Source organism: Sinohyriopsis cumingii, chromosome 17 (genome assembly GCF_028554795.1).
Source record: "Sinohyriopsis cumingii isolate HCF-2022 chromosome 17, ASM2855479v2, whole genome shotgun sequence".
Classification (NCBI taxonomy): domain Eukaryota; kingdom Metazoa; phylum Mollusca; class Bivalvia; order Unionida; family Unionidae; genus Sinohyriopsis; species Sinohyriopsis cumingii.
The window spans coordinates 113,108,723-113,135,598 of NC_142977.1; the positions used below are offsets into that span (position 1 = coordinate 113,108,723).

Consider the following 26,876-nt stretch of genomic DNA (forward strand, 5'->3'; position numbering starts at 1 on the left):
TAGACAAATGATGCATAGCTAATATTTTTATATGTGTATGGGTTAAATATTAGGATCATTATCAATAGAAGTAAATATATTTATTTGGGTCTGGGTCTATGACATTGATATTCCCCAAAACTACATAGCCTACCTGTTGTTCACCACATCCTTATTATAATTTTAGTAACAGATTGTATCTTGTAGACACTTTGTAATGTTTTGGAAAGGAAAATTGCAAGTCATAGTATTTTCAAAAAATGCTAATTGTGACCTAGGTCAAGTAGAGTCTTTATAATCTTGCTTATCTAGAAATTACTCATTATTGATGTAAGATCTTGATCCAGAACCATTTTTATTGTTGTGTTCAGTATTTTCGTTTCGGTGGACTTATTTATTCAAATATTCTTCTCTGGAATTACAAAGTGATTGATATTATTCTTGGTCAGAGATATTAGCTTGGAATTATAATGAATTCAGATAAGGACATCTTGGATTATATTATTGTCATTAACCAAAAGACTGTTGGCACATCTCCACGCAACAGGCTACTAAAGACAAACAACACTTTCAGTGCTGGATATTATTTCGAACGCCACTGTAATTTAATTAGGACCTTGTTCAATAGGGCTGGTGATAGAATTTTTTGGACTATTTGGGATTTAATTCGCAATAATGCAAGTTCTTTTTAAAGTTTCACTTTGTATTCTGGGGAAATAAATTACTTGTTAAATATTACAATACTTGTTGGTTTTCGCACTTTTCTATTACTTACTTGAAAACCAAAGAGTCCTAACACTGGATGACTAAAGTGGTCTTCATCGACTTGATGGACGAACAATCAATCGTAATAATACATTTATTGGCTCGCACTTTGTGCTGTATAGACAGTTTGAACAACAGTAAAAGCATAATGGCCAATCATTTGATATCATGTGTATGAACTATTATCGATTTTTTTCGGAGATCCACATATTCCCAGTTTTTTTTCTCAGCACAACCCCCCTCCCCCCGCGAAACACACATTTGATGGCATGCTTGGGATTTCTCTCCGCTTCGTAAATTGCATCATATCTAAAGACACGTGATTCAAAAGAAGCTTATTGGTAGAAAACGCGTCATGAAAGGATCTTGGTTGTAGAAGCACAAACAAAAATTTCTAATAAAGTTTAAACGAAAACCATGTAAATATATTTATATTTTATGTTTAAGACGATGAGATCAACGTGTACACTGTTGCACATGATAATAAAGTTATTCAACGGTGTTAAATAACTCGTAATGCTCTGTCTGTCTCCTTTCTCCTCCTCTCTCCACTCCACAGATGTAAACATGAAAATATCCATTCCTGTTTCCCTTCCTCTTCTCTCTCCACTCAGCAGATGTAAACATGAAAACAACCATTCCTGTCTACGAGTATCAGCTGGATTTTTTTTCTTCTCAAAGTTAACCTCTTGAACAAATTGTTTATTTCGGTCTATTAGTAAACCGTACCCTTTCGAAAGAATCAATTTGTAACTTTTATCTTGGATATTGAATTAGAGCAAAATTTACATCCTTTATGTATGTAATTTTCCAGAAAGGATGCCTCTAGCTCCGATGATAGAAGGTCCAATGAATCAGACTGTAACTGAGGGCATGAACGCCACGTTTGAATGCAAGGTCATAATCAGTGATACAGAACCCCAGCTGCAGTGGCTTCGACATTATATGGTCAATGGTTCCTACACTAATGAGGATGGGGAGCCTTATGTCAGGGTTCTACAGGTATCGGCCTCGACCTTTATTTTATACGTGAGCAAGCGTAATAAGGTAAATCCTAATTACAATTCTGTTGTCAATTCTAGCAAGTTGTACAACCTTTTATTTTACGTATTGAATAATAAGGTTAATTCAAGAATTCGTCAACCAAGAAGAACGGTTTCGATCAACTTAGACTTTCCCTTATTCGCTTTGCTCACGTATTATAAAATAAAGGTCGAGGCCATACCTGATAAGATGTGAACTGAAAATAAATATGAGCCAGTTCCTTGGAAAGATTCTCCATGAATGATATCGATTTCAACTGGTAAATAAATCTCTTAGAATTTCCTTTCTATATTTTTGAGGCACTCAGCCTCAGTGGCAAAGTTTCAAATCATTAAAGTCGATAGCTGAGAATTTAATTTTACTGATTTTGTTTTTACTGCAGCGAGAGCACTATGCAATATGGAAGAGAATATTTTTCGTACAGGAAAATTTTTACGGCAGAAAAAATATTTTATATTCAAGAAGTGTTGTGGTGTATATTCATAATAACAAAAAAATTACAGATTGACATTCATAATATTTTGAAGGAATTATGGAGAACTCTAAAATAGATTTAATGGCTTAATGGCAAACAAAAAATATTACAGAAAAACGTAAATCACTGTTTTGTTTGAATGCATCAAACGGATTCGTTAAAGATGCTCAAAAGATGTTAAATGCGTTTTCGGAAACAAAATTCGGAAAATATTGATAAATTTATTGACTTTAAATGAATTTAGAACAGCAGCAGTGTAACCTTGTCAAGCTGATGAGTTACTAATGTCAGCTGGTAAAATAAATCTCTTAGGGTTGTCATTCTATGCTTCAGAGGTACTCACCTCCTGTGTAAAAGTTTCAAATCATTTAAGTGAATAACTAAGAATTTAACTTTACTCCAATCCGCCGCTAATGGTCCCCAATCCCAATCCCACAAAACTACTACAACCACAACGGGTATTGTCATTCTAGGCGTTTTGAAATTTTTATTTCTAAGTCACAGCCTCCGTCCCCATAACTTTTTCTAAACTTTTTTTTAGCAAGCAAGCCACATAATTTGTAAAATCATTGTTTTTGCCCTCAATATATGTATATCTTATCTGAATTCAAACAGTCTTTTTAGCAATGTACAGTCTGCATATCGCCCTTGCCACAGTACTGAAACTACTCTTCTAAAAGTAGTTAATGACATTCTCTCTGCTTTGGATAGCGGAAAGATTACAGTCCTCGCCCTCCTTGATTCGTCTGCAGCATTTTACACAATAGACCATGATATATTACTTCAGCGTCTCCAGTATGGCATTCATGATACAGCCTTACTGTGGTTCAAGTCCTACTTGGTCAACAGGACACAAATTGTATCTGCAAATGGAATACACTCCAGCCCAGTTGATCTATGTTGTGGTGTTCCACAGGGGTCTGTTCTTGGACCTGTTCTCTTCATTCTATACACTCAGTCGCTCTCAAGTGTCATAGATCATCATCCAGTGTCTCACCAATTGTACGCTGATGACATCCAAATATACAAATCTAGCCACCCAACTGAAGTTGATGCTACCATACAAGGTGTAGATAGGTGCATTTCTGATGTGAAATCATGGATGACATGTGACAAGCTGCAGACGAATGATGCTAAAAATGAGGCCATTCTGATTACAACACAAAGACTTTCTCAGTCACATCCTTTACCTCAAACAATAAATATCAGCAACTGTTGCAGAATAGAAACCGAGTAGATTTTGGATTAAATGAATAACACAAACAGTGTGTGAAAGATGGAAATTTATGAAATGAATTAATAAAGAAAAATATATGGTGTATAAATACAATGATTCTCTCACGCTCTCAACATACGATTGATCCAATCACTCTACACAAACATTCACACATTGAAAATAAACCAAAAATATGAATTCAATATGAAATACAGATTCAAGAAACCTCATAGACTGCATATACGTTTCAAATAATATTATGCACTGTAAGACAGATTCACATAATCTCACGTATGGACTACGATTAAGATTTAAATAATCTTAAGGTATTCAAATGTGTTTCAAATATTGTTATGCACTGTAAGTGAGATTCACATAATCTCATGGAATACAACTAAGATTCAAAACAATCTCATGAACATGAAAATGTACCCAATTGAAACGACAATTGGAACAAACATGCTTCTTGACCCTTGTACAGTCGTACGATTCATAAACTGATGAGCCGCACCGAGTCCTTGGATTGGCCTACACTTTTATCGGCCGCTCGCACCCTTCACGGATATACCACATATACAGTCATACGTACAGACAGCATACAGCACCCTTGAAATAGCTACGTCTACGTCGGTGGCTCCACCGCATGTACAGACATACATACATATATTTGTATCGACAGCGCGCAGCCCTAAATACTCTGGAAACTCAAGACAGCTCTAAACAGCTTCAGACAGCTCTAGACAGTTCTAGTCAGCTCTAGTCAGATACAATAAAAACAAACTGGTCATAATAATGGGTTCTAAAAATCTCTAGATATATGCTAATACATTAAACTCTAATAGCAAAGTTCACAACGTTTCAAATCTGCGTTGTAATAAATGCATCATTACACGACATGACATTACAAACTGAATAAGCATCGCATATCAAATGAAATATAAATTTAACACGTACCCCTATGGCTGGAGAACACAATGGAGAGCCTACACTCCTTGACGAGATCCAAAACGACCAGTGTGTCAATTAGAAATTGATCTTCCTTAAATCCATTGCAAAATGAGTAATAGTCAGGGTAAAATATCCGTGCATATCATGCTTTTAATGTCCCTCGTCGCAATTAATTTCCGGCGAGGTACATGCTAGTACAGTCGCTTCCCTGGAAAAACACTTATTCACCCTAGATAACGTTGTACGCATGTACAACAAAAAATAGTCAAATAGTTCTAAGGCAAAACCAAGTTTGTTTTTTTGCCTAATTCTGTGACAGCAACACCAATATTAAATTCACACAATCAGTACGCAACCTAGGTGTTACTCTGGACAGTACTCTCACATTGCACCAACATCTCATGAACATCTGCAATGCTGCAAATCTTGAGCTGAGACTCATCAGCTCCATTCGCAAATATCTTTCAGTTGATGCCACTAAAACACTTGTGTGTTCATTAGCACTTTCAAGACAGGACTATTGTACCCCCACTCTCTCTCTGGTTCATCTCAATATCTGCTCCAGAAACTTCAGAAAGTTCAAAACACAGCTGCTCGGGTCATACTTAGAGTACCACGATCAGAGCACACCTCCCCGCTGCTCTGTACCCTACACTGGCTATCCATTCGATCCAGAATCAAACACAAAATTTGTTCTCTGTGCTACATTTCACTGTCGGACTCTAGTCCAACATACCTATCCGACCTCACCCATGTGTACACACCAGCAAGATACTTACGCTCCTCTTCTGACAATCGTATACTCATTATTCCCACTATGAAAACAAAGTTATATGGACAGCGTTCTTTTGCATACCAGTGCCCAGCACCAAGAAATTAATTGCACACTGAACTCAGACACAAATACACAGTGATCCCATTCAAGAGTGCTCTCAAAACACTTATTTCGACTGCAAGAACAAACTTAAATATTCTCATTATTTTTTTTTTATGTTTTCTAATTTCATGGTGTTTGTTTTTGTAATCATATCATTATATGTTTTTTATCTTATATGTGTCGTCTAATGTTGTAAAGCGCTTAGAGCTCTTAAAGATTAGGCGCGATACAAACTCCTCATTATTATATATATATATATATATATATATATATATATATATATATATATATATATATATATATATATATATATATATATATATATAATGAATTAACAAACGTACATCTCATTCAAATACTCTATCCAAACATTCACAAATTGGTAAACTAAAAATGATTCATGTATTCTGATGTATGGCTAAGATTCAAATAATCTTATGTAATGAAAGTGAGATTCACATAATCTCATGTAACCGAAATGACTCATTGTACTCAATCGAAACAACAATAAATTGAAACAAACACGACTCAGTCATTTGTACAGCCGTATGGTTCATAAATATTTGTAAAACTTGCAAATGTGTGCACTGACAAACCACACAGCTCTCCGGAATTCTTGGGTTGGCCCTCACTTGTAATGGCCGTACACACCCTTCATGGATCCACCATGCGCACAAGTTTACAAACTAGCGGTTTCGTCTTTGTATGACCTTAATGGTTACATCATCTTCTGTAGACACACAGACGGGCCGATATACCCGCACACACATAGGTGCAGACAGCAGACAGTTCTCCTGAACTGGGTTGACACCCTTGTATTGGTCACGCCCACCCTTCATGGATCCACCATGCGCACATACATACGTATAGACATACGTACAGACAGCTACAGACAGCCCTAAACAGCTACAGACAGCCCTAAACAAATTCAGACAGCTCTAAACAGCTACAATAAAACCAAACTGGTCATCGTAATAGGTTCGGAATTAAAATTTATAGATACATGCTACTAAAGTAAACTCTAATAGTAACCTGTAATTCTAAAGTTCACAGCGTTTCAAATCTCCGTAGTAGTGTGTGTGTGTGTGTGTGTGTGTGTGTGATTTGGATTTTTAACGTAGCTTTACCAATTTTTCAGTCATAGCGCTACGATATCTGCAGTGTGGCAGTTTATAATGATGTCTAGCACTGGGGAATCATGCCGCGGACATGTCGCATGATGTCCCACCCAGTCACATTATCCTGACACCAGGCCGACCAGTCCTAACACTAACCTCGTAATTCTGAGCACCAAGCGAGGAAGCTGTTAGTACCGTTTTTGTAAGTCTTTAGTATGACTCAGCCGGGCTCGAACCCACGACCTCCCGCATCCAAGGCGGACGCTCTAACCACTAGGCCACCGAAGTGGTCATGCGTAGTAGTAAAGGCATCATTTCACGATACGGCATTAAAACCTGAATACGCTTCACATATAATAAAAATACAAATATAACACTTACCCCTATGGCTGGAGAACACAAATGGAGAACGTTCACTCCTTGACAAGATCCAATGACTAGTGTGTCAGTTAGAAACGGAACTTGCCTTAAATCCACAGGAGAGTGAGTATTAGTCTGGGTAAAATACCGTGCTCTTAGTGACTCTCGCCGCAAGTGATCTACGACGAGATACATGCTAGTTCAGTTGCTTACCTAGAAAAACAACTATCCACCATAGGTAACTTTGTACGCATGTAAGACTAAAATGATCAAATCGTTCCAAGGCGAAACCAAGTTATTTCTTGCCTTATTCTGTGACAAGACTGCAAGAAAAAATTAAGTCTCTGACATTAACTAAATCACTTTGTACATACGATGCGAGAGTAGAGAGATACACGAGTGAATCCTTTGGTGATATGAGCGAATAGAAATAGAAAGGTCATGGACAAAATTATAACACTATATGTTGTTTCTTGCAATATTGATTTTATATCTCATTTCTAGCAATCTGGATTTTATATGTTTTTTTCTAGCAATCTGGAGTACTGAAACAAATAGATCCTCAGATATTAGTGGTTCGTAATGTAACACAGGAAGATGCCGGATGGTATACGTGCCTCGTTGCCAACACTATTGGAATCAACTATGTCAGTGCTTTGCTTACTGTTATCAGGGTAGACACGAGTAAGTAGATATATTAAGTTTGTGTAAATATGTTACATTTATGTTAAACTTGTTTGCTTCTGCTTTCAAGCCATCGATTTAATACTCATACCTAATTCCACGTAAAACCTTAAAAGCACGAACTCAAATTTTTTTACATTGCTGAAGCAATATACTTGAATCTCTGATGTGAACATATGTAACGACTGGTGTTAATACATCGTTGTTGATGTTCCCATTGTTATGTATGTTTAAATTTTATTTTGTGCTTAACTTTTGTCCATGATTGTATGTTGTACTCCTGATAATGGCCACTTGTAAACATACGGTTTACATAACAAATGAGTTCAAGTTTATTCTTATGCACAATTAGACTGAAAGGTTCCGTTTAAATGCTTCAGTTTCTGTTCTAAAAATAGGTAAAGTGTAAATGCATATAAATAGTCACTTGATAAACAAATAATACATTCGTATTTTAGATCAGTCTCTGGGAATCCATTTTTGATCAGCGTTTACAGTTGTTTTGTTGAAGTCAGATATAATTCGCGATAACTTATTTATATAAAATATTCTTTCGAATTACTTAAGTGCTTATTGACTTTTGGATTAATACATTACGTTGGATTATTGTGAACTCATTCAGAAGAATTCTGAATTGCATCATTGTGTTATATCGGAACATTCAATACTATTGGAATTAATTTGGAATATTATATATTTTGTTACGTATATTTAATTTAATTTATATTTGACTTAATTGTTTGTAAGTTTTAAAATTATTTTATTTTTAATTTCATTACATGTCAATGCAATGTAAGTTTGTTTATTCGAAATTTGATATTTTCCAGAAAATTCAGTTTGACCTGAATATTTCCATCAATACCTAATATTAGAACACTGTTTCTAATTTTGATTTAGTTCTTAGCCTTGATTGGGGGTCAAGTAAACAACTTCTTCGTTTTGTTTATTTTTAATGTGTGAATGATAATCGTGAAATCGGGGCTGTATTGGATACGTGACCCTATGCTTGTAAATAGATTTTAGTGACGTAAACAACTTTAAAAAATTTTATTCATAGAGTAAAATGAATGGTTTTATCAAGGTCATACTGGGGCTACGTGATTTTTTATAGATAAATATGATCACGTGACCCTCTATTTCGCAATTCAGGCATTTCTGAAATTGCGCATTAATTAGTTTTAATAGTGATGCTTAGAGAGAGATCTCTCAATTCGGGCTTCTAAACACTGGGACGTAAAGGTGTTTCTTTTGTTGTGTCATTTTGGGAATTACATTTTAATGTTTATTCGAATTATTTGGATTCTAAAAGATTAATTCGTTTCTCTGGAAATATTTTGTGTGCTCATACAGAATTCTTGAACAAATAAATTTCTTAACAATTTTATTCGGATTGCCAACACCGGAGTGTTATTTCTTGTGTTTCTACAAGGAACTGTAGACGACAGCACAGTACAGTATACAACATACGTCATTGCCTTCCATCTTAGGTTCTTCGTCGGGACTCGAACTTAGATTCATGAGAACATTTCATTATTAAAGTTCTAAAATTTAATTCGTGTATCATTCTTGGATTATTTTTGGGTTTGATTCTTAAAAACCGTAAGTTCTTATTTTTTTTAAAACAATTCTTCATTTTTACAGTATTTTTCCAGGGAAATAAACTATTTGTTAAATGTTTCAAAGCTTGTTGCTTTAACTCTTTCTTGTGTTGCTGTTTATTCGAGCCTAAACACCTAACATAAGAATTTTTAGACCTATGATAGCACATTATTGATTTATTTGAATCTAATTTGCAATACTGTATCTCTTCAATTTTCACTTTGTATTGTATAAAAATAAATTGCTTGCTGATTTTACTTAACTGGTGGTTTCACATTTTTTCTGTTACATATTTTAGGACTCAGAGATGATAATTATTAAAAATGCAAGGCTGATCCCTTGCACCATTTTGTACGTAATGGAGAGTTCAGATTTTGAAATAACCGCTTTCATACAATATCACATATAGTACAAACTGCAACGAATATGTATACTGCAACCTACAATTTTATAATCTGAACATGTCTATGGATATAAATTTTAAAACCTTGACATTCTCGACAAACCGTATAATTTTCCAAACCAATCCAGTTATGTGGAGTTACAAGCCTCAATAATGTTTTACTGTACTATTTAATGCGCATGCGTCTTGTTGTTTTAGCCTGAATATATCTAATATTAAAATTGTGTAAACTATTAATCCCTGACTCGGCCATAATATCGCTACGCAAACTGGTAAATTAGCCTTAATTTAGAGGTGGGTCAGATGCTGACGTACAATACGGTACCAGTCTGGTATTGAGTGAACATCGTGAAAGATGAAGGAATTGCCTCCCTTTGATATTTTAAATTCACCAGCCTTTGATTGTTAACGCCATTTCTATTCTGGCTGTATAAATTAAATTTCTTTGGCTTTTTACTTACGTGTTAATTTATGCTTCAGCCCACGTTCGGAAGATGACGTCAATTATTGAATCACCGAGACAAGCTCACAAAAATGAATGACTTCCAATCCTTAAATACACAATGATTATTGTATATGTCAGTGTTGTACTTTTCGTTCTCTTCAGTGGGATTGTAATAGTTGTCGTTCGTGCTGGCGTTCTCATTACATGCAGGAAAATTATGACGATGACACCCATAATATCATTGTGATGCGATCGTTACTTTTACAATGTTTAATACGTATCAATTTCGTGCTGCACCAGTTATGAGCAAGGATGCAAGATCTAATAACAACCCTAACCCTGGTCCCATCCCTTTCAGTGTTGCAAAATATTTTAAAAAATTCTGATATAATTAAAACCTCATGCACCAAAATTTCTTAAAATTATTCTCTCTTTCTGCCTATATTTTGTCGTTTGTGGAATAAATAATGGCAATACACTTTCAGCGCAGATATGTATTGCAACTTTATAATTTATTTGACAGAAAACACATTATATATAAATTGATGATAAAAAACATTTCCTCACAATATCTTGGAAGTTGTGTCACGGTTAAACTTATTTAAACATGCATATATATTCCTCCTATATCTGTGTAGTTTGTCAGAATTAGGGGAGGCTTTTGATTAAATGACACATTGGCTTGGTCAAGTAATAGTCGGACCTTTGATGTACATGCGATGTGTTTAAAGGAAAGACACACCTCAGCGTATCTGGGTAATGTTCAGACTCTTAACACACAGGTGAGATGTATGCATGACACATACATGTGGGTGTCCGGTTAATATTCAGACTTCGAAAGCATAGGTGAGATGTATGCATGACACATACATGTAGGTGTCCGGTTAATATTCAGACTCTTAACACACAGGTGAGATGTATGCATGACACATATATGTGGGTATCCGGTTAATATTCAGACTTCGAAAGCATAGGTGAGATGTATGCATGACACATGTGGATGTCCGGTTAATTTTCAGACTCTTAACACACAGGTGAGATGTATGCATGACACATATATGTGGGTGTCCGGTTAATATTCAGACTTCGAAAGCATAGGTGAGATGTATGCATGACACATACATGTATTTGTCCGGTTAATATTCAGACTCTTAACACACAGGTGAGATGTATGCATGACACATACACGTGGGTGTCCGGTTAATATTCAGACTTCGAAAGCATAGGTGAGATGTATGCATGACACATGTGGATGTCCGGTTAATTTTCAGACTCTTAACACACAGGTGAGATGTATGCATGACACATACATGTGGGTGTCCGGTTAATATTCAGACTTCGAAAGCGTAGGTGAGATGTATGCATGACACATACATGTATTTGTCCGGTTAATATTCAGACTCTTAACACACAGGTGAGATGTATGCATGACACATACATGTGGGTGTCCGGTTAATATTCAGACTTCGAAATCATAGGTGAGATGTATGCATGACACATGTGGATGTCTGGTTAATTTTCAGACTCTTAACACGCAGGTGAGATGTATGCATGACACATACATGTGGGTGTCCGGTTAATATTCAGACTTCGAAAGCATAGGTGAGATGTATGCATGACACATGTGAATGTCCGGTTAATTTTCAGACTCTTAACACACAGATGAGATCTATGCATGACACATACATGTATTTGTCCGGTTAATATTCAGACTCTTAACACACAGGTGAGATGTATGCATGACACATACATGTGGTTGTCCGGTTAATATTCAGACTTCGAAAGCATAGGTGAGATGCATGCATGACACATACATGTAGGTGTCCGGTTAATTTTCAGACTCTTAACACACAGGTGAGATGTATGCATGACACATACATGTAGGTGTCCGGTTAATATTCAGACTCTTAATACATATGTGAGATGTTTGCATGACACATACATGTAGGTGTCCGGTTAATATTCAAACTCTTAACACATATGTGAGATGTTTGCATGACACATACATGTGGGTGTCCGGTTAATATTCAAACTCTTAATACATAGGTGAGATGTTTGCATGACACATACATGTAGGTGTCCGGTTAATATTCAGACTCTTAACACACAGGTGAGATGTATGCATGACACATACATGTGGGTGTCCGGTTAATATTCAGACTTCGATAGCATAGGTGAGATGTATGCATGACACATGTGGATGTCTGGTTAATTTTCAGACTCTTGACACACAGGTGAGATGTATGCATGACACATACATGTGGGTGTCCGGTTAATATTCAGACTTCGAAAGCATAGGTGAGATGTATGCATGACACATGTGAATGTCCGGTTAATTTTCAGACTCTTAACACACAGGTGAGATGTATGCATGACACATACATGTATTTGTCCGGTTAATATTCAGACTCTTAACACACAGGTGAGATGTATGCATGACACATACATGTGGGTGTCCGGTTAATATTCAGACTTCGAAAGCATAGGTGAGATGCATGCATGACACATACATGTAGGTGTCCGGTTAATTTTCAGACTCTTAACACACAGGTGAGATGTATGCATGACACATACACGTAGGTGTCCGGTTAATATTCAGACTCTTAATACATATGTGAGATGTTTGCATGACACATACATGTAGGTGTCCGGTTAATATTCAAACTCTTAACACATAGGTGAGATGTTTGCATGACACATACATGTAGGTGTCCGGTTAATATTCAAACTCTTAATACATAGGTGAGATGTTTGCATGACACATACATGTAGGTGTCCGGTTAATATTCAGACTTCGAAAGCATCTTTGAGATGTTTGCGTGACACATCCATGTGAGTGTCAGGTTGATATTCAGACTCGTAACGCATAGGTGAGGTATTTGCATGACACAATACATGGACGTGTCCGGTCATTATTTTGAATCATGACCTATAATTCAGGTTCTTAATTGGATAACAAACATATATCAAAGACCAGTTCTTTGTGCTCGAATGCGTGGATAGGATTTTGTTTGGAATAACAATCGACCCTTTGATTCTAAACCCATTTTATAGCTAAGCATGAAAACGATGTGGAAACAAATGTTTTGATAATCATTTTAGAAACCCGCAAACTATATCACATTCTGTAAAATACAGCATAGTTTTCTGGCTATTGAATCCTGGCAATTTAGCATTGTAGTGGATTATCTATACTGTGTAATTGCTATTCGCTGTGATTTCAAATCTTGTGTTTCAAACATTCGGTATCAATACTTTCTTCGTAGTTACCACGCGAAGTCATTCCGTCTTGACTTAGTATGTGCATGTAGAGATTGTAATACCCAACAATGCAACTGACTCCCTGCAACGAAATGATTAATCTGTATACAAAAATTATTGATGAGACTGGTAAAATATTTTTCATTTTAAGGAAGTGACCCGACTGTAATGTAGCTCACTTGATTTGACCTGTCCATTTATCTCGAGAGGTTTGTGTTCCGTTTCTACCAGATTTCATTTTCTTTAGCTCTTTAACCCGTTGTACTCTTAAAGATGAAATCACTTCATGATCGCGTATATTGTTATTTGATGACAATCACATCATAATTGCTTATGTTTATATAATTGATTGATGAAAAAATACAATAATCGCGTATATTACTATTAGTGATTAATGAAGATCACATGTTGATTGCATATATTGTTAACAGTGATTGATGACAATCATCTCATGATCGCGTTGATTGTTATCAGTGATTGCTTTGCATATAAATTCATGGAGACTTTCCAGTTTGTAGATCGCTAATGTTACTATCTCAATATGTTCCAAATTTAAAGGCCTCTGGCACAATTACTATGACTGAGGTATTAAATCATGTTGAGGTTCGTGGAACAAGTATGCCAGTATCTATTCCATATATTCAAACCAGGGGTTAAAATATCTATACCATAAGAAACTGTTTCGTTCTTGTCTTTGAAAATTTCAACACTTTGTGTTTTAGCATATTTGTCATATCTTTGTAGCGTTTGATCACCTTGACTAAATCATTTTTAATATTTTTAACTTTACAAAGCAGCCATTTTAGTCATCACTTGGCAACTAACCTAGCAATAAAAGCAACCCTCTATTGTGAAACAAGAATGTCGGATAAGTCCATTGGCTATCGGATAGTATCGTGTGTGCATTGTCAGGATAAAGTATATTGGCTATCGGATAGTATCGTGTGTGCATTGTCAGGATTTAAGTATATTGGCTATCGGATAGTATCGTGTGTGCATTGTCAGGATAAAGTATATTGGTTATCGGAAAATATCGTGTGTGCATTGTCAGGATAAAGTATATTGGCTTTCGGATAGCATCGTGCGAATTGTCGGATAAAGTCCATTTGCTGTCGGAAAGTATCGTGTATGAAGTGTTGGATAAAGTCCATTGGCTGTCGGATAGTATCGCGTATGAATTGTCGGGATAAAGTCCATCATTGGCTATCGCATAGTATCATGTGAACTGCAAAAATAGAATAATCAGGTTCATAGTGCACCCGCAGGAATTTCCAAAAGCGTTATCAAATTCATAATGCATGTAACTGTAAGAACATAATTAAAGGACTCGTGATAAAGAAACATCTTTTCCTTCGACATGCTGTTATTTAGTAATTGCAAAATACCGGAGGACAGACTTATAAGATTTCTTATATTGGATTGTAAGATGCTGACATGGTTGAATTGTAAGATCCTGACATGTTTGGATTATGGATGGCTTGTAAGATATTGTCATAGTTGGATTGTAAGATACTGTCATAGTTGGATTGTAAGATACTGTCATGGATGGATTGTAATATACTGTCATGATTGGATTGTAATATACTGTCATGACTGGATTGTATGATACTGTCATAGTTGGATTGTAAGATTCTGTCATAGTTTGCTTGTAAAATACTGACATGGTTGGATTGCAATATACTGCCATAGTTGGACTGTAAGAGACTTGCATGCATTGCTAGATTGTAAGATACTGTCATAGTTGGATTTTAAGATAATGTCATAATATGATTGTGAGATACTGTCATAGATGGATTGTAAGATACTGTCATAGATGAATTGTAAGATACTGTCATGTTTGGATTGATTGTAAGATACTATCATAGTTGGATTGTAAGATACTGTTAGGGTAGGATTGTAAGATACTTTCGTAGTTGCGTTGTAAGACACTGTCATGGTTGGATTGTAAGATACTGGTATGGTTGGATTGTAAGGTATGGTCATGTTTGGATTGTAAGACACTGTCATAGTTGGTTTGTAAGATAATATCATAGTTGGCAGGACAAGGTACCGAACACAGAGGTGCTCACTAAGGCCGGCATGATAAGCATCCACATCATGCTTTGCAAGGCACAACTCCGATAGGCTGGCCATATTGTCCGCATGCCGGTTGAACGCCTACCTAAGAAGGTCTTCTGTGGAGAGCTACACCAAGGCAAGAGATCTCATGGTGGTCACAAAGAGGTACAAGACCACTCTCAAGGCTTCGCCGAAGAACCTATGCATTGATCATGACAGCTGGGAGAGTGTCGCTGCTAACCGATCTGCTTGGCGCAGGCAAGTCAGTACTGGTGCGGCAGCCTTTGAGCAGAAAAGACTGGTGGAAGCTGTTGAGAAACGTGTTTTGCGCAAATCCAGGAAGAGCAGTTCCTCAACTCCCGCACAGTAACCTGTACATCGATGTCCCCACTGCAAATGACTCATCCGGGCCCGGATCGTACTGATCAGCCTTCTCCTGACCCACCCCCAGTAAATCCATGACATTAAATGTTCCTCATCGACACCGTTGAACGAACATCATCATCACTTGGATTGTAAGATTCTGGCATAGATGGAAGTAGTGAAGTGGGGCACTATAGGGTCTATGGGAATTAGCATTACAGACACCACCCACCCACCCCGGGCCTGTATAGGGTCTATGTAAATTTAACATGGAGAAAAACCCTGGGCCTGTATAGGGTCTAGGGGAATTAGCATTACAGACCTTCTTGGGCCGGTATAGGGTCTATGTAAATTTAACATTAACCACCCTGGGCCTGTATAGGGTCTATGTAAATTTAACATGGACAAAAAAAACCTGGGTTTGTATAGGGTCTATGTAAAATTGAAACAGGGAGGGGTTTCTATTTTTTAAAAAAAAATAAAAATAAAAAAGGGTTGGCAATGGAAAGTCAATCTCTTTTCGAGACCTATGAGTGGCCCTGAAAAGGGCCTTTGGGTTTCTTCTTCTAATTTCTTCTATTTCTCCACCAACTTCTTATTTTCTGTCCTACACTTTTTCTCTTCTTTCCTTTCTTTTCTTCCTCCTTTTTCTCTTCTTTTGGCTTTTCCTCCTCTTCTTTCTTCCTCTTCTCATTTTCTTCTTCTTTTTCAATTTTTTCGTTCCATTCTCTCATCCTTATCCTTTCCTCTTCATCCTCCTTCTCCTCCTTTATTTCTTTCATCAGAGCACTGATCATGTCCTTTACTTTTCTTAAATTGTTGATCTCCATCTTCACTCGATGGGGACTATAAGAATAGTGATCCCCGTTTAGCCTCACTAACATTTGCTCCATCATACCCAAATTGTCCATGACGTCTTGCAATGTTTTCATTTTATCAAGTTGGTTTGAAGCCATCTTCTTTTTTATTCTCTGTAGAATGGTTTGAACGACGAATACTGTGGGTTCTTATACTGAAAGCGCGGACGTGATGGAAAACATCCCCCTAAAACAAAATTGATCTTACCTAGATCATAACCAAACAACGCGCGGACGTGAAGGAAAACATCCCCTACTTTTATCATTTCATATGATCTATTATCCACATACGTGAACCAGCAATAAACAAACCCCAAATCTACTATTTACACACAAATCATTAAAACGAAATCCATAATCTACTATCCACACAAACGTACGTGAGCGCTTACAAAACCCCATAATCTACCATTCACACAAACCTACTTGATCACTTACAAACACTAATACATACACTCGCAATTAGAAAAAAGAGTCAGTCTTTATATTCACACTACTCTACCTACACACATTGGCAAATCGATTACTATATCTTTTCTAGAGATTGGGGTAGCCCTGAAAAGGGCTGTTTGTTTTTTTGAACTCCATGACACCTGGTTAATGATGGCACCTTCCAGGCCTGGCACCACACACACATCTTCTTCCCCAGTCTCTTTTCACTCTTTTTGGGGGGAGAGCAGAGGCGGGATAAGTGGCTTCAGAATCCCAGTTTTCTGTCTCTGCGAATCTGAAATTTCCTCTCTCCTCTTCTTTGTTTCTTCTCTCCTCCTCTTCTTTGTTTCTTCTCTCCTCCTCTTTCATCCTTCCCTCTTTACGATGGCCTCTGCAGCCAGCTCATTCACTATACGCCTGGCATATTCCAGGTGTACATGAAGTTCAAGCAGTTTAGCTAGTCTGGTGCTCATTCTGGTGGTGTTGATCAATCAACAAGGGTAGCTAGACTGCCGAACGATTTTTCATTTATACTGAAAGCGCGGACGTGATGGAAAACATCCCCCAAAACAAAATTGATCTTATCTAGATCATAACCAAACAACGCGCGGACCTAAAAGAAACACTCACTCACTTTTTTTATACTACCCATTACTAATTTAAAAATTTTCATTAATCACTTCAATATACTATCCACATACGCAAAGCAATCAAACCCCAAATCTACTCTCCCCACACGTCAAACAGCAAAAAAAAACATGATCAAAATCTACTATCCACACAAACTTACGTGATCACTTACAAACACACAATCATATACACAAACACATACACTCGCAATTAGAAAAAAGAGTCAGTCTTTATATTCACACTACTCTACCTACACACATTGGCAAATCGATTGTTATTTCTTTTCTAGAGTATTGGGTAGGCCTGAAAAGGGCTGTTTGTTTTTTGTTTTTTTTTTTGTTTGCTATGGCAATCTTTTTAGTTTCTAAGAATGCGACGTCCTCTGAGGATAGACTTTCTGACGATAGGTCTGCTTCTTCGGAAAGAGAAGAAGAACTCTTTGGTGTCGATACGACAATCGACAAAGCCTCTGTCAGGTTCAGGTTGCTGCTGCTGCTGCTGTTGCTGTTGCTGCTGTCTCTGAAGTCTGTATTTCTCTGTCCATTCTTCTTTCTCCCTGTTCACTTCTTCTCTAAAGAGCTCTTCTATCAGGTCTTCAGTGACTTTTAGCATTCTCACATTCTCTATCTCTTCAGGCTTCGGTATCAGACTGTGTCTGACCCTATGCAAATTCACGTAGGCTTCGTTTAGCTCAGCTAGTTTGGAGCACATCTTTGTAGGAGGATGAGTCGACAATGGATGGTTAGACTGGAAACTACCCGGGTTCTTAAAGTCAAAGCGCGGACGTGAAGGAAAACATCCCTCTACGGTTTTCGAGCCGGAACGATCAATGAGTGTCATGAGAGAGATAGAGAGAAGTCAAAGAGCATGAATCAACATTCTTATAGCCAAACAAAAGACAAAGGCATTTTTTCGAAACACAACATTTTTTATTCAAAAATCACTTAACACTAACCAACAACTCTAACATTTTTAACAATAATCCAACAATATAACATCAAACATTTTTTTCAAATGACAAACATTTTTTTCAATTAACACTCTACTTTAAACAGGGCTGACAACGTTGTGAATGAAATTGTGATTTCCACTGTTGGAAGTCATTAGGCCATTGATGGACACTACGTTTCCTAGCTTGAGACAAAAGATAAGCATAATGGTCACAAAACCATCAATCTACTTTCACATCGTTTCTTGAAGAAGAACGAGGATCAAAATGAGTCACTAAATGTTCTAAGGAATAGCCCAGGCTGCGATGATGCAGAAAATACACACAGTACTGTCCACACACCAAGGAATCTGTGCCTTGTAATTTCACATTATTTAATCGGGTGGTCTGAGCATTTCTTCTCATAAAGTCAATGATATCGTCTTCCAAAGGGGCCAATCCGTACGAATCGAAATATTCCACACATCCTTCTTGAGGAAAGTAGACGGCTACACAGTGGGTTCCTGGGAGATGACTGTCGTCCGTGTTGATCACATAAGCTAGATGGTCTTGAGGTTTGCGATGAGGGAGTTCATCTTTAGCACAGACCACAGGATTCCAAGAAGCCGTATACGAACTGTGGTTCAAAAGGTAATAAAGTTCCCAGGTATCCATTTTTTGTGTTGCTTTTTTTCTTCTGCACAGGTAATAATAAGTGATCAATTCGATCCTGACTTTTTGCTTGAAAATGTCTGACAAATAACCGATTCTTCGTTTCGTTTCCTCACTCTGATTCAGGAGAGCTTCGATACGATGGATCTCTTGAGTGGTTAATGGTGGACAAGAATGTTCACGCAAGTCTTTATACCACTGATGCAACACGACTTAGTCCGAGATGAGACTCCAAGCTTCGTCCAGATACTCGTCCAATTTTTCTTCTTGACTCAGCATCAGGCATTTATCGTGTTGAATTTGACTGGGATGATCGTTTTGACATCCATAGCAATCTTTTTTTATCAATTCCGTCATTTTTTCGACCAAGTGTTTGGCAAAACAGGAGACTAAATGGGCTTCTTGTTCTGGCCATCTTGACTTCATCATGATCACTTCTTCTTTTTCCACGGTCTCCTCACATTTCATGTCCAAAGTTTCTCCACTAGGTAAAGAGGGACAACAGTCTTCCATGGTTTCTAGTAATCTAGGATGACTTCTCTCAAACTGTTGATTTCTATCGTATTATCGAATTCTGCATACAGGATGACGTTCACCGTTTCATCAGGGTCTCGGTCTTTAAACTGAATTTCCACACGAATCTGGCCGGATTTTATAGGGTGGAAATGTCCCTCGTCGCTGCCTTGGTCTGGAGTGAAATCAAAAGCCCACAAAGCGTAGCCTCCTGCATAATCCTCGTACGTAATACCGTGACTGGTATTGGTTCCTAACTGTCCGGTGGCTTCGTACAGGGACAAGTACGATCTCAAGTAATTCTTCTTGGTAAAGTCAGGTTCAAACGGTCGGGTACACAAGGTTTTGCCATCGCGACTGACTTCGATTTTGGACACGCCAAAGTGTTGAAAGTAGAAAGGATTTTTTTCGGCAGCTCCGTTGAAGGCTGTATTCTCGACGATACCAACGATCAAACGTTTGGGTAACTGTCCTTGGAACAGATGATCTTCGATCATGGATCGCTGTCCCTTGGGAATGGTGAAGGTTTTCACTTCCACGCGTCGTATGGGATACTTGGCGGTCGTTCTACTCAACGTCTGACTGATGTCGTTTCCCACTTTAGGTAACACTTCCACACGGCGTACGTAGAGTCTGGCTTCTTGGATTTTGGTTTTGTAACCGTCACTATCAGCCAATAAATGGAAAGCGGTACTGCTACGATTCAGTCTCAGACGGACATCCACCCCGTTCAGCAAATACTTTTCTTGCAACCACATGTCCAAATGCAAACGATCCATCAGTTCTAAACTTGTGTCGACTCCCGTGATTCTCTTTCTTCGTTCTACAAATCCATCATTGTTGTCTTTCTTTTCATCAGTTTCCAATATTTCAAACTTGGTAGGTCCGTCAGCTTCCCATACCACACAGGCATTGAGATGAGTGTTCTTGGCATCTATTCCGTACGTCAAGAGATTTTCCAGGTAGGCACGATAAGGGTAAGTATCCATGCTGCTACTGACCAGTTTGTTATTCAAGTACAAGTCCACCCCACTGAACAAGGAATGCATGAAATTGTTGACGGGAGCTACTGCTTCATCGTCTATAGCACCTCCAGTCTTATCTAGAATTTTGACTTTCAGGTACAAGTAACTGCTATTCAGATCGATGTAATCTTCGGGCTGACCTTTGATTTCAAACTCGATGGGAGCGGAATCCGTCAAAGAGGAGACGGGGTGAAATTCCACCCATTGGGATTCTTGCATGGTCATCATCGTGGGGGGCATGGCAAACAGATCCAGTTCCGTCTTGGAACAAGCGCAAGACTCTCGGTGCATCATTTTTTTTGTTCTTTCTCAATAATCGAAAACGTCTAAGTCTCGAACGGTTCTTCTTTTCTTGGCCTTTCTCGCTTGAAGTCTGGTGAAAGGGTGTTTTCTGCGTCGTCTCTTTCTGCCTTGTCCTTGCTGAATGCCTGTCTCGGTAGCGTGCAGGGCATTTATAGGTGTGTCTTGTCGGCCTAAAATGTCTTTGCCCGTTTGCAGCAAGACATTTTTGCCTGCCCTCATGAAGGCTTCTTTAGGGTTTTGTTTGTCGATGATGACATTTTGGAGAAATTCTTTGCCTTGCGTCAGTGCCGCATCTTTCAAGGCGTGCAATCCGTGTGTCACCATCGGTTTCAACACCGGGGCCACCGAACGAAAGGCCGATTTTAACATATCTCCTAAACCGTGTCCTCGCTGTCGAGCAACCCCTCGGTACACTGGATACATGACTTACGAGTCGTGAGAGAACCGTTTTCGAAAATGGAGTTTCACCGTGACTTTTCCTTTGGTGAATGGAATATTTTGTCCCAGATCTCCTTTTATAGCAATGTTGACCGTGTCCAAATACGACTTACTGACAGGCAAATAGTGAGGATGGACAAATTCGCGGTGAACGGTTTAAGTGTTTCCACCTTCCTCGTCAGCGCCCGTGGCAGAATCCACTTTGAAAGGAATGACACGCAGTAACGGCACGGAGGTGTGTCCCACCACGTTGTACTCAACCACATCGGAATACACGAACATCAAATTCAGTCCTTGGTTCAGTTCTACCGGGGTACGAAATAACTTGCTAAAAGACTCGTTGTCGTAAACGATGGGTAATTCGTTTTTCTTGAGCATGGCCTTTCTCATGTCCATGTCTCCGCCCAACATGTCAAACAATTCAGGACAAAATAAAATGGACATGATTTTACTCCGTTCAAATTTCATCAAGAAGCGACGAGCTGCTTTGTGGTACTCCATGGTGACACTTTTGTTGACATGCTCCAAAGCTTTCAGAAACACGACATTAAACCTGGAGGCTATGGTGCTGACCAAATGTTGACCACTAAAATAATAGCCTGGGGGAATGGACAAGTGATAGGTGGTGTACTTTTGATTTTGTGTACGGGTTTTCTTGTCATATTTGACATTGCTATCCATCCACTGTTGCATTTGCTCGTCATGAACTTCCACATCAAAAAAATTTTGATTGGGAAGGACATTGAGGACTTGGGTCGGGTGAATGATTTCTACTAAAGCCACTTCCCAATGGGCTTCGTGATCTAAGGGGATGGCCTGAGGTAATTTGGCCGTGTAACAGTACAACGTGTTGTGGGGAAACACCTCCATGGAACTGTCACTGGGTAAGGTTAAGTAAAATTGGTTTTGGTGACTCATAATTCCAGAGTTCTGTGGCTGTCCGAGGGGTTAGTGGACGTCAGAGGCGTGTCTCCGCCCAAAATGGGGTTCTGGTTGTGGTTGGAGTGGTGACTGACACTGGCACTGGACACAAGGTTTCCGTGGTTAACGTTCGAGGAGAATTTCAGGGAGGGATTGGGAAGCAGGTAACCGATGCAACTGCTCAATAAAATGGTCCACAATTGTTTGTCTCCTTGTTGCAAACTCAAATTGGCGATGGCTGCCCCGATGACACAATACACCACGAAGATTTGGCAGAAAAAGACGATTTGCGTTTTAGGCACACGTTCTCCACACCACACCCACAAGGGATGTTTTTGTAAATCTTGCACAGAAGAACTAGGTGAAGGAGGAGTGGTCGACGTAGCTGCGTCTGTGTGAAAGGGCATGATGGTCACTTCTTTTTATAGTCGATGACTTGCGAAGCGTCGATCCAAGAATCGAAACTGGGTGGATATCCTTTCCAACGTACTTTGACTTCTTTGACACGTCGTTTGCCCACTTTACGGGTTCTGCGTTCGAGAATGCTTTCGATGTCGTACACGTCGTCTTCTTTTTTGGTCACAAGTTGTAACTCGGGCAAATAAAACGTTCCTTTGAGCACTTCTCCGTTCATGTCTTCCAATTTATAGACGGCAGGATGACGGCCATGCACTCGTCCAGTGACGCGAAACAGTTCGGTCGTCCAGTTAGGTAAGTAACCTTTGTCGAAAATGCGTTTGGTTTTGCCAATGCGCACCCAATCTCCTACGGCCAACTCTCTACTTTTCTTGGGGACAGCCCTCGTTGGGAACGTACCGAACAGGCGCTCAAACACCAACACTTCGTTCTCGGGAGTCACGTCTTGCGGGGCACGTCCGATGCTTCGATGGTAAGATTGGTTGTACGCTTGCACCAGGTGCGGTAAGATGTCGATGTACTTCAGAGTGTGGTGATGCGTAAAATATTTCCACATGCGTTCTTTCAAAGTTTGTTGAAAACGTTCCACGATGCTGGCTTTGGTTTCGGGATTCTCGGTGGTAAAAAAATGAATGTCACGTTTCTTTAATTCTTTTTGGAAAGCTTGGTTCAGAAATTCGGTGCCTTTGTCCGTTTGCCATCGAAGAGGGTGACGACCGCTTTGTTTCAACACCCGTTGCAGGGCTCGCACTAACTCGCTGCTCCATTTGGAAGTCAAGGGCACGACCCAGGCAAATTTGGAAAAGACGTCGATGACACAAAACAAATATTTGTAGCCACGATTGTAGCTGGCCAAATGAGAGACATCGGCTAAATCGGCTTGCCATTGATGATCGATGCCTTCCACTCGGGTGCGACTTCTGGCAAACTTGCGTCGAATGGGTTTGTGTAAAGTGTAGGTAGCTTGTTCTTGTAACCATCGTTGCACTTGAGGTAAACGGAGACTTTTCAATCGAGTTTTGGCAGCACGATACAATTTTTGAACTCCTGCGTAACCTGCAGGATGCGAGGGATCGTAGTAAATGCTGGCTAAGACTTTTTCCATTTTTTTGTGTTGGTTGGTGTGTTAATAAGGCACCCACTCTTGGAGGATGCTACTCTTTTTCTCTTGGGGTATTTTCTTGGATTGCAATGCTTTGCGTGTGCGACCGGCAATAGGTGTCGAAGAGGAGGATGTCTGAGCGGGGGATATCGGTTCTTGTTTCACTTCTGTCTTCTCTTCTGTCTTCACTTTCTTTTTCTCTTGTGATGAAGAAGGGGTGGCCATCATCTTTTTAATCCATCCAATTCTGGAGGTAGGTGGTGTTGTTAACTTGCGTACTTTTTCTGGTGGAGTTTGAAACCCTTCTTCTTCTTCTTCTTTTTCTGTCTTGGTCACGGGTAGTGATGGTACTGGTACTGGTACTGGTGATGGTGTTGGACTTTTCATCAAGGTCTTAAAATCTTTCAAAGTGGGTAGAGCTGTTCCGTCTAAAGCTTTCTGGTGAAAGAGTTGCAGTCGTTGCAAGAGTTGACCGTACTTTTGCGATTTTTCTGTTTCGGACAAATCTTGGCGATCCATCAAGGATTGCAATTCGTGTTGTAACTGGGACATCTCGCTCAAATTGGGATTGGGAGGTAAATGCGGAGTACGTTGTTCTTGCCACCGATGGTATTCCATCCATCGTTTGTAAGGCACTAAAGCTAGTTTTCGTCCTTCCATGGGGTTGTCAGGGGTCGATTCTGAGATCTTGGGACTTCCGAGGGCCTTTTTATCTTGCTCCCACCAGTCCTCCCAAACTGGTTCCCAAGACTCCTTTCAGTATGGGGCCTAACAAGAGAGGTAAAATACCTCCACGTTGCACTAACATCTTCTTTTTTTGACGAATGGGAATTTTCTTTTGAACCATTTGGCGAAGAACGTGACGATGTTTGCTTAAGCATTGTTTCTGGTGTTTGGACAAAGGGATCGTACCTTTCAAGACGTTCAAACAACATTCGTACACGGTATCGATGACCTCTTTGGAGGCCGATTGAATGAGTTTTTTTCGTAGGGGTGGAGAAGCTTTGGACAGGACAGATAACATGTCCCCATGTTTGACTAAACATGGAGGCAATCCTTTCCTTTTCTTTCCTTGGGGTTTTCTGGAGGGTGACATCTTTGCTTGTGGGTTTCGGGACATTCACCAAACAGACACTAACGTCGATGACTTAACACACACCCTTTTATCTTTTTTGGGACTATCGCTTTGTCATAAAGGTGACAATGTTTTTCCCAAAATCGCCAAGGAATCCTCCCCTTTGTTGACGCCTCTTTTTCTTGGAACGACTGTGTCTTTTCTTAGGGTAATGTCGATGCTTGGCTAAGCGCTTTGTCGGATGACGCGTCTGCTTTTGTCTCTTTCTTTTTTGGCTTCTTGGAGTTGACATCTTTTACAAGTTCACTGATACCCCTACTTGGTCACAGGTCTTTTTTATACTGGTACGCGTCGCCACTGATTGTCTTTACGTCGTATATTAGTTTGAGGAAAGGCATGACACGTCGTGCAGGGGGGTACGCAACGGACTAAATCGAGCCAGTTCTTGCTTGGACAAATCCAGTAAACTTTGTAACATGCCCGATCTTTCATGGACTTTGATTTTGGGAGAAGGTACTTTGTGAGCAGCAGCCACTGCCGCTAAATGGGAGGGTCCTGCCACTGGGGAAGTTCTTTTGGGGGTCATCAACGGAGAAGTTCTTGGTATGATCAACGTCTCCAAGTACTCTTCAGTTCTGGGTGTCATTAACGGAGAAGTGGACAAACGTGAGGCTGCCGGAGACGCAGTCACCGCCGTGGCAGGTCGTGGTTTGCGAGTGTAAGGTTGCGTCCTGGCCGAAGTACCTTTCTTGCGACTAGTTTTCTTCTGTGGACTTTTCTTTTTCTGGGGACTTTTTTTCTCTTTCTTTATCTGGGGGCTTCTTTTCTTTTTCCGGGGTGGTGGTGGTGTCTGGTCAGAGGAGGGTCCTGCCACTGGAGAAGTTCTCCTTGGGGACCTGGTCTTTTTCTTCTTCTTGGGGCTTCGTTGGACTTTTTTCTTGGGGATAACTTTGGGGGCATTAGGATCCCATCTTAAGAGAGAGCGAATGATGACCCCTCCTAGAGTACCGCTCCCTCCAGGTTTCAAAATGATTTGTTTTTTGGTTTGAATGTCGATGCGGGGATCGGCCAGTTGGACCAAAGCGACTTTGTTTCGATCGAAAAAGCGTTTGGTTTGATGAGGAATCTGAATGATTCCTTGGAGTAATTGACGTGCCGTCACCGTGAACCATCGTAAGACTTCTTTGAGACTAGCTTCTAAGACACGGGCTCGTGTTTGTGGATTTTTTTCTCGACTGATGCCATACAAGGCACGAATCAATTTGACGGGAAGATGCGACTGAATGGACGTCATGTTCACACTGTGTGAGACAGACGAAAAAGGGTCTGAGGTTTTTATAGATTTTTTTATGGGGAGTGAAATGAAGTCGAGGACGGAGACGTGTACAGGACAGGCCCTCCGTCTTGGCACCAGTGGTGAAACAAGTGGGTACGAAATCGCAAATCCTCGGGAGTCGTAGGTTTCAAATCGACGAGTAAATAGGCGTGTGGCGTTTGAGTGGCATCGTCGTACGCCTGAGTCAGCCAAGGCGTTCCTAACTGTTTGGCTAAGACTTGCACTTGCGATTTATCTCGAGGGCTTTTAAACAAGACCACGTAATGCGCATTGAGACTGATGGTGCGATGGGCTTTACTTTGTTGAAACAAATTTTGGGTGATGTAAACGACACTGGCATTACGGTGATGCCCTTTGCGCGTGAACCACAGTTTAATTTCTTCTTCGTCTTCTCCTAACATGTCGTCGAAAATGACCAAATGGGTTTGACGGGAGTCAGAGACGATGCCGTCGTCTTCTTTAGGAATGCCTTCCACAAACACGATGGAATCGCCTTGACTTTCTCGCAAGAGGTTGTACGCCGATTCCCACTCTTTGTAACACCACACGATCCGTTGAGGTGGCCGATCGATCAAATGATGTTTATGTTCGATCAAACGTTTGACGAATTCGGTTTTGCCTGAACCGCTAGG

At 39.5% G+C, this 26,876-nt stretch overlaps 1 protein-coding gene across 2 annotated transcripts in view; it reads left to right on the forward strand.

The window, feature by feature from the left end:
* The first annotated feature begins 1,555 nt into the window (after window positions 1-1,555).
* The window catches only part of LOC149779686 (fibroblast growth factor receptor-like 1), a 197,535-nt gene continuing 172,214 nt past the window's right edge, over window positions 1,556-26,876 (forward strand). For both annotated transcript variants that reach the window (XM_089940531.1, XM_089940532.1), the window contains exons 1-2: window positions 1,556-1,746; window positions 7,316-7,466. In XM_089940531.1, coding sequence (XP_089796657.1) covers window positions 1,564-1,746; window positions 7,316-7,466 — 334 coding nt within the window. In that variant the 5' untranslated portion in view covers window positions 1,556-1,563. The remainder of the gene's footprint in view (window positions 1,747-7,315; window positions 7,467-26,876) is intronic.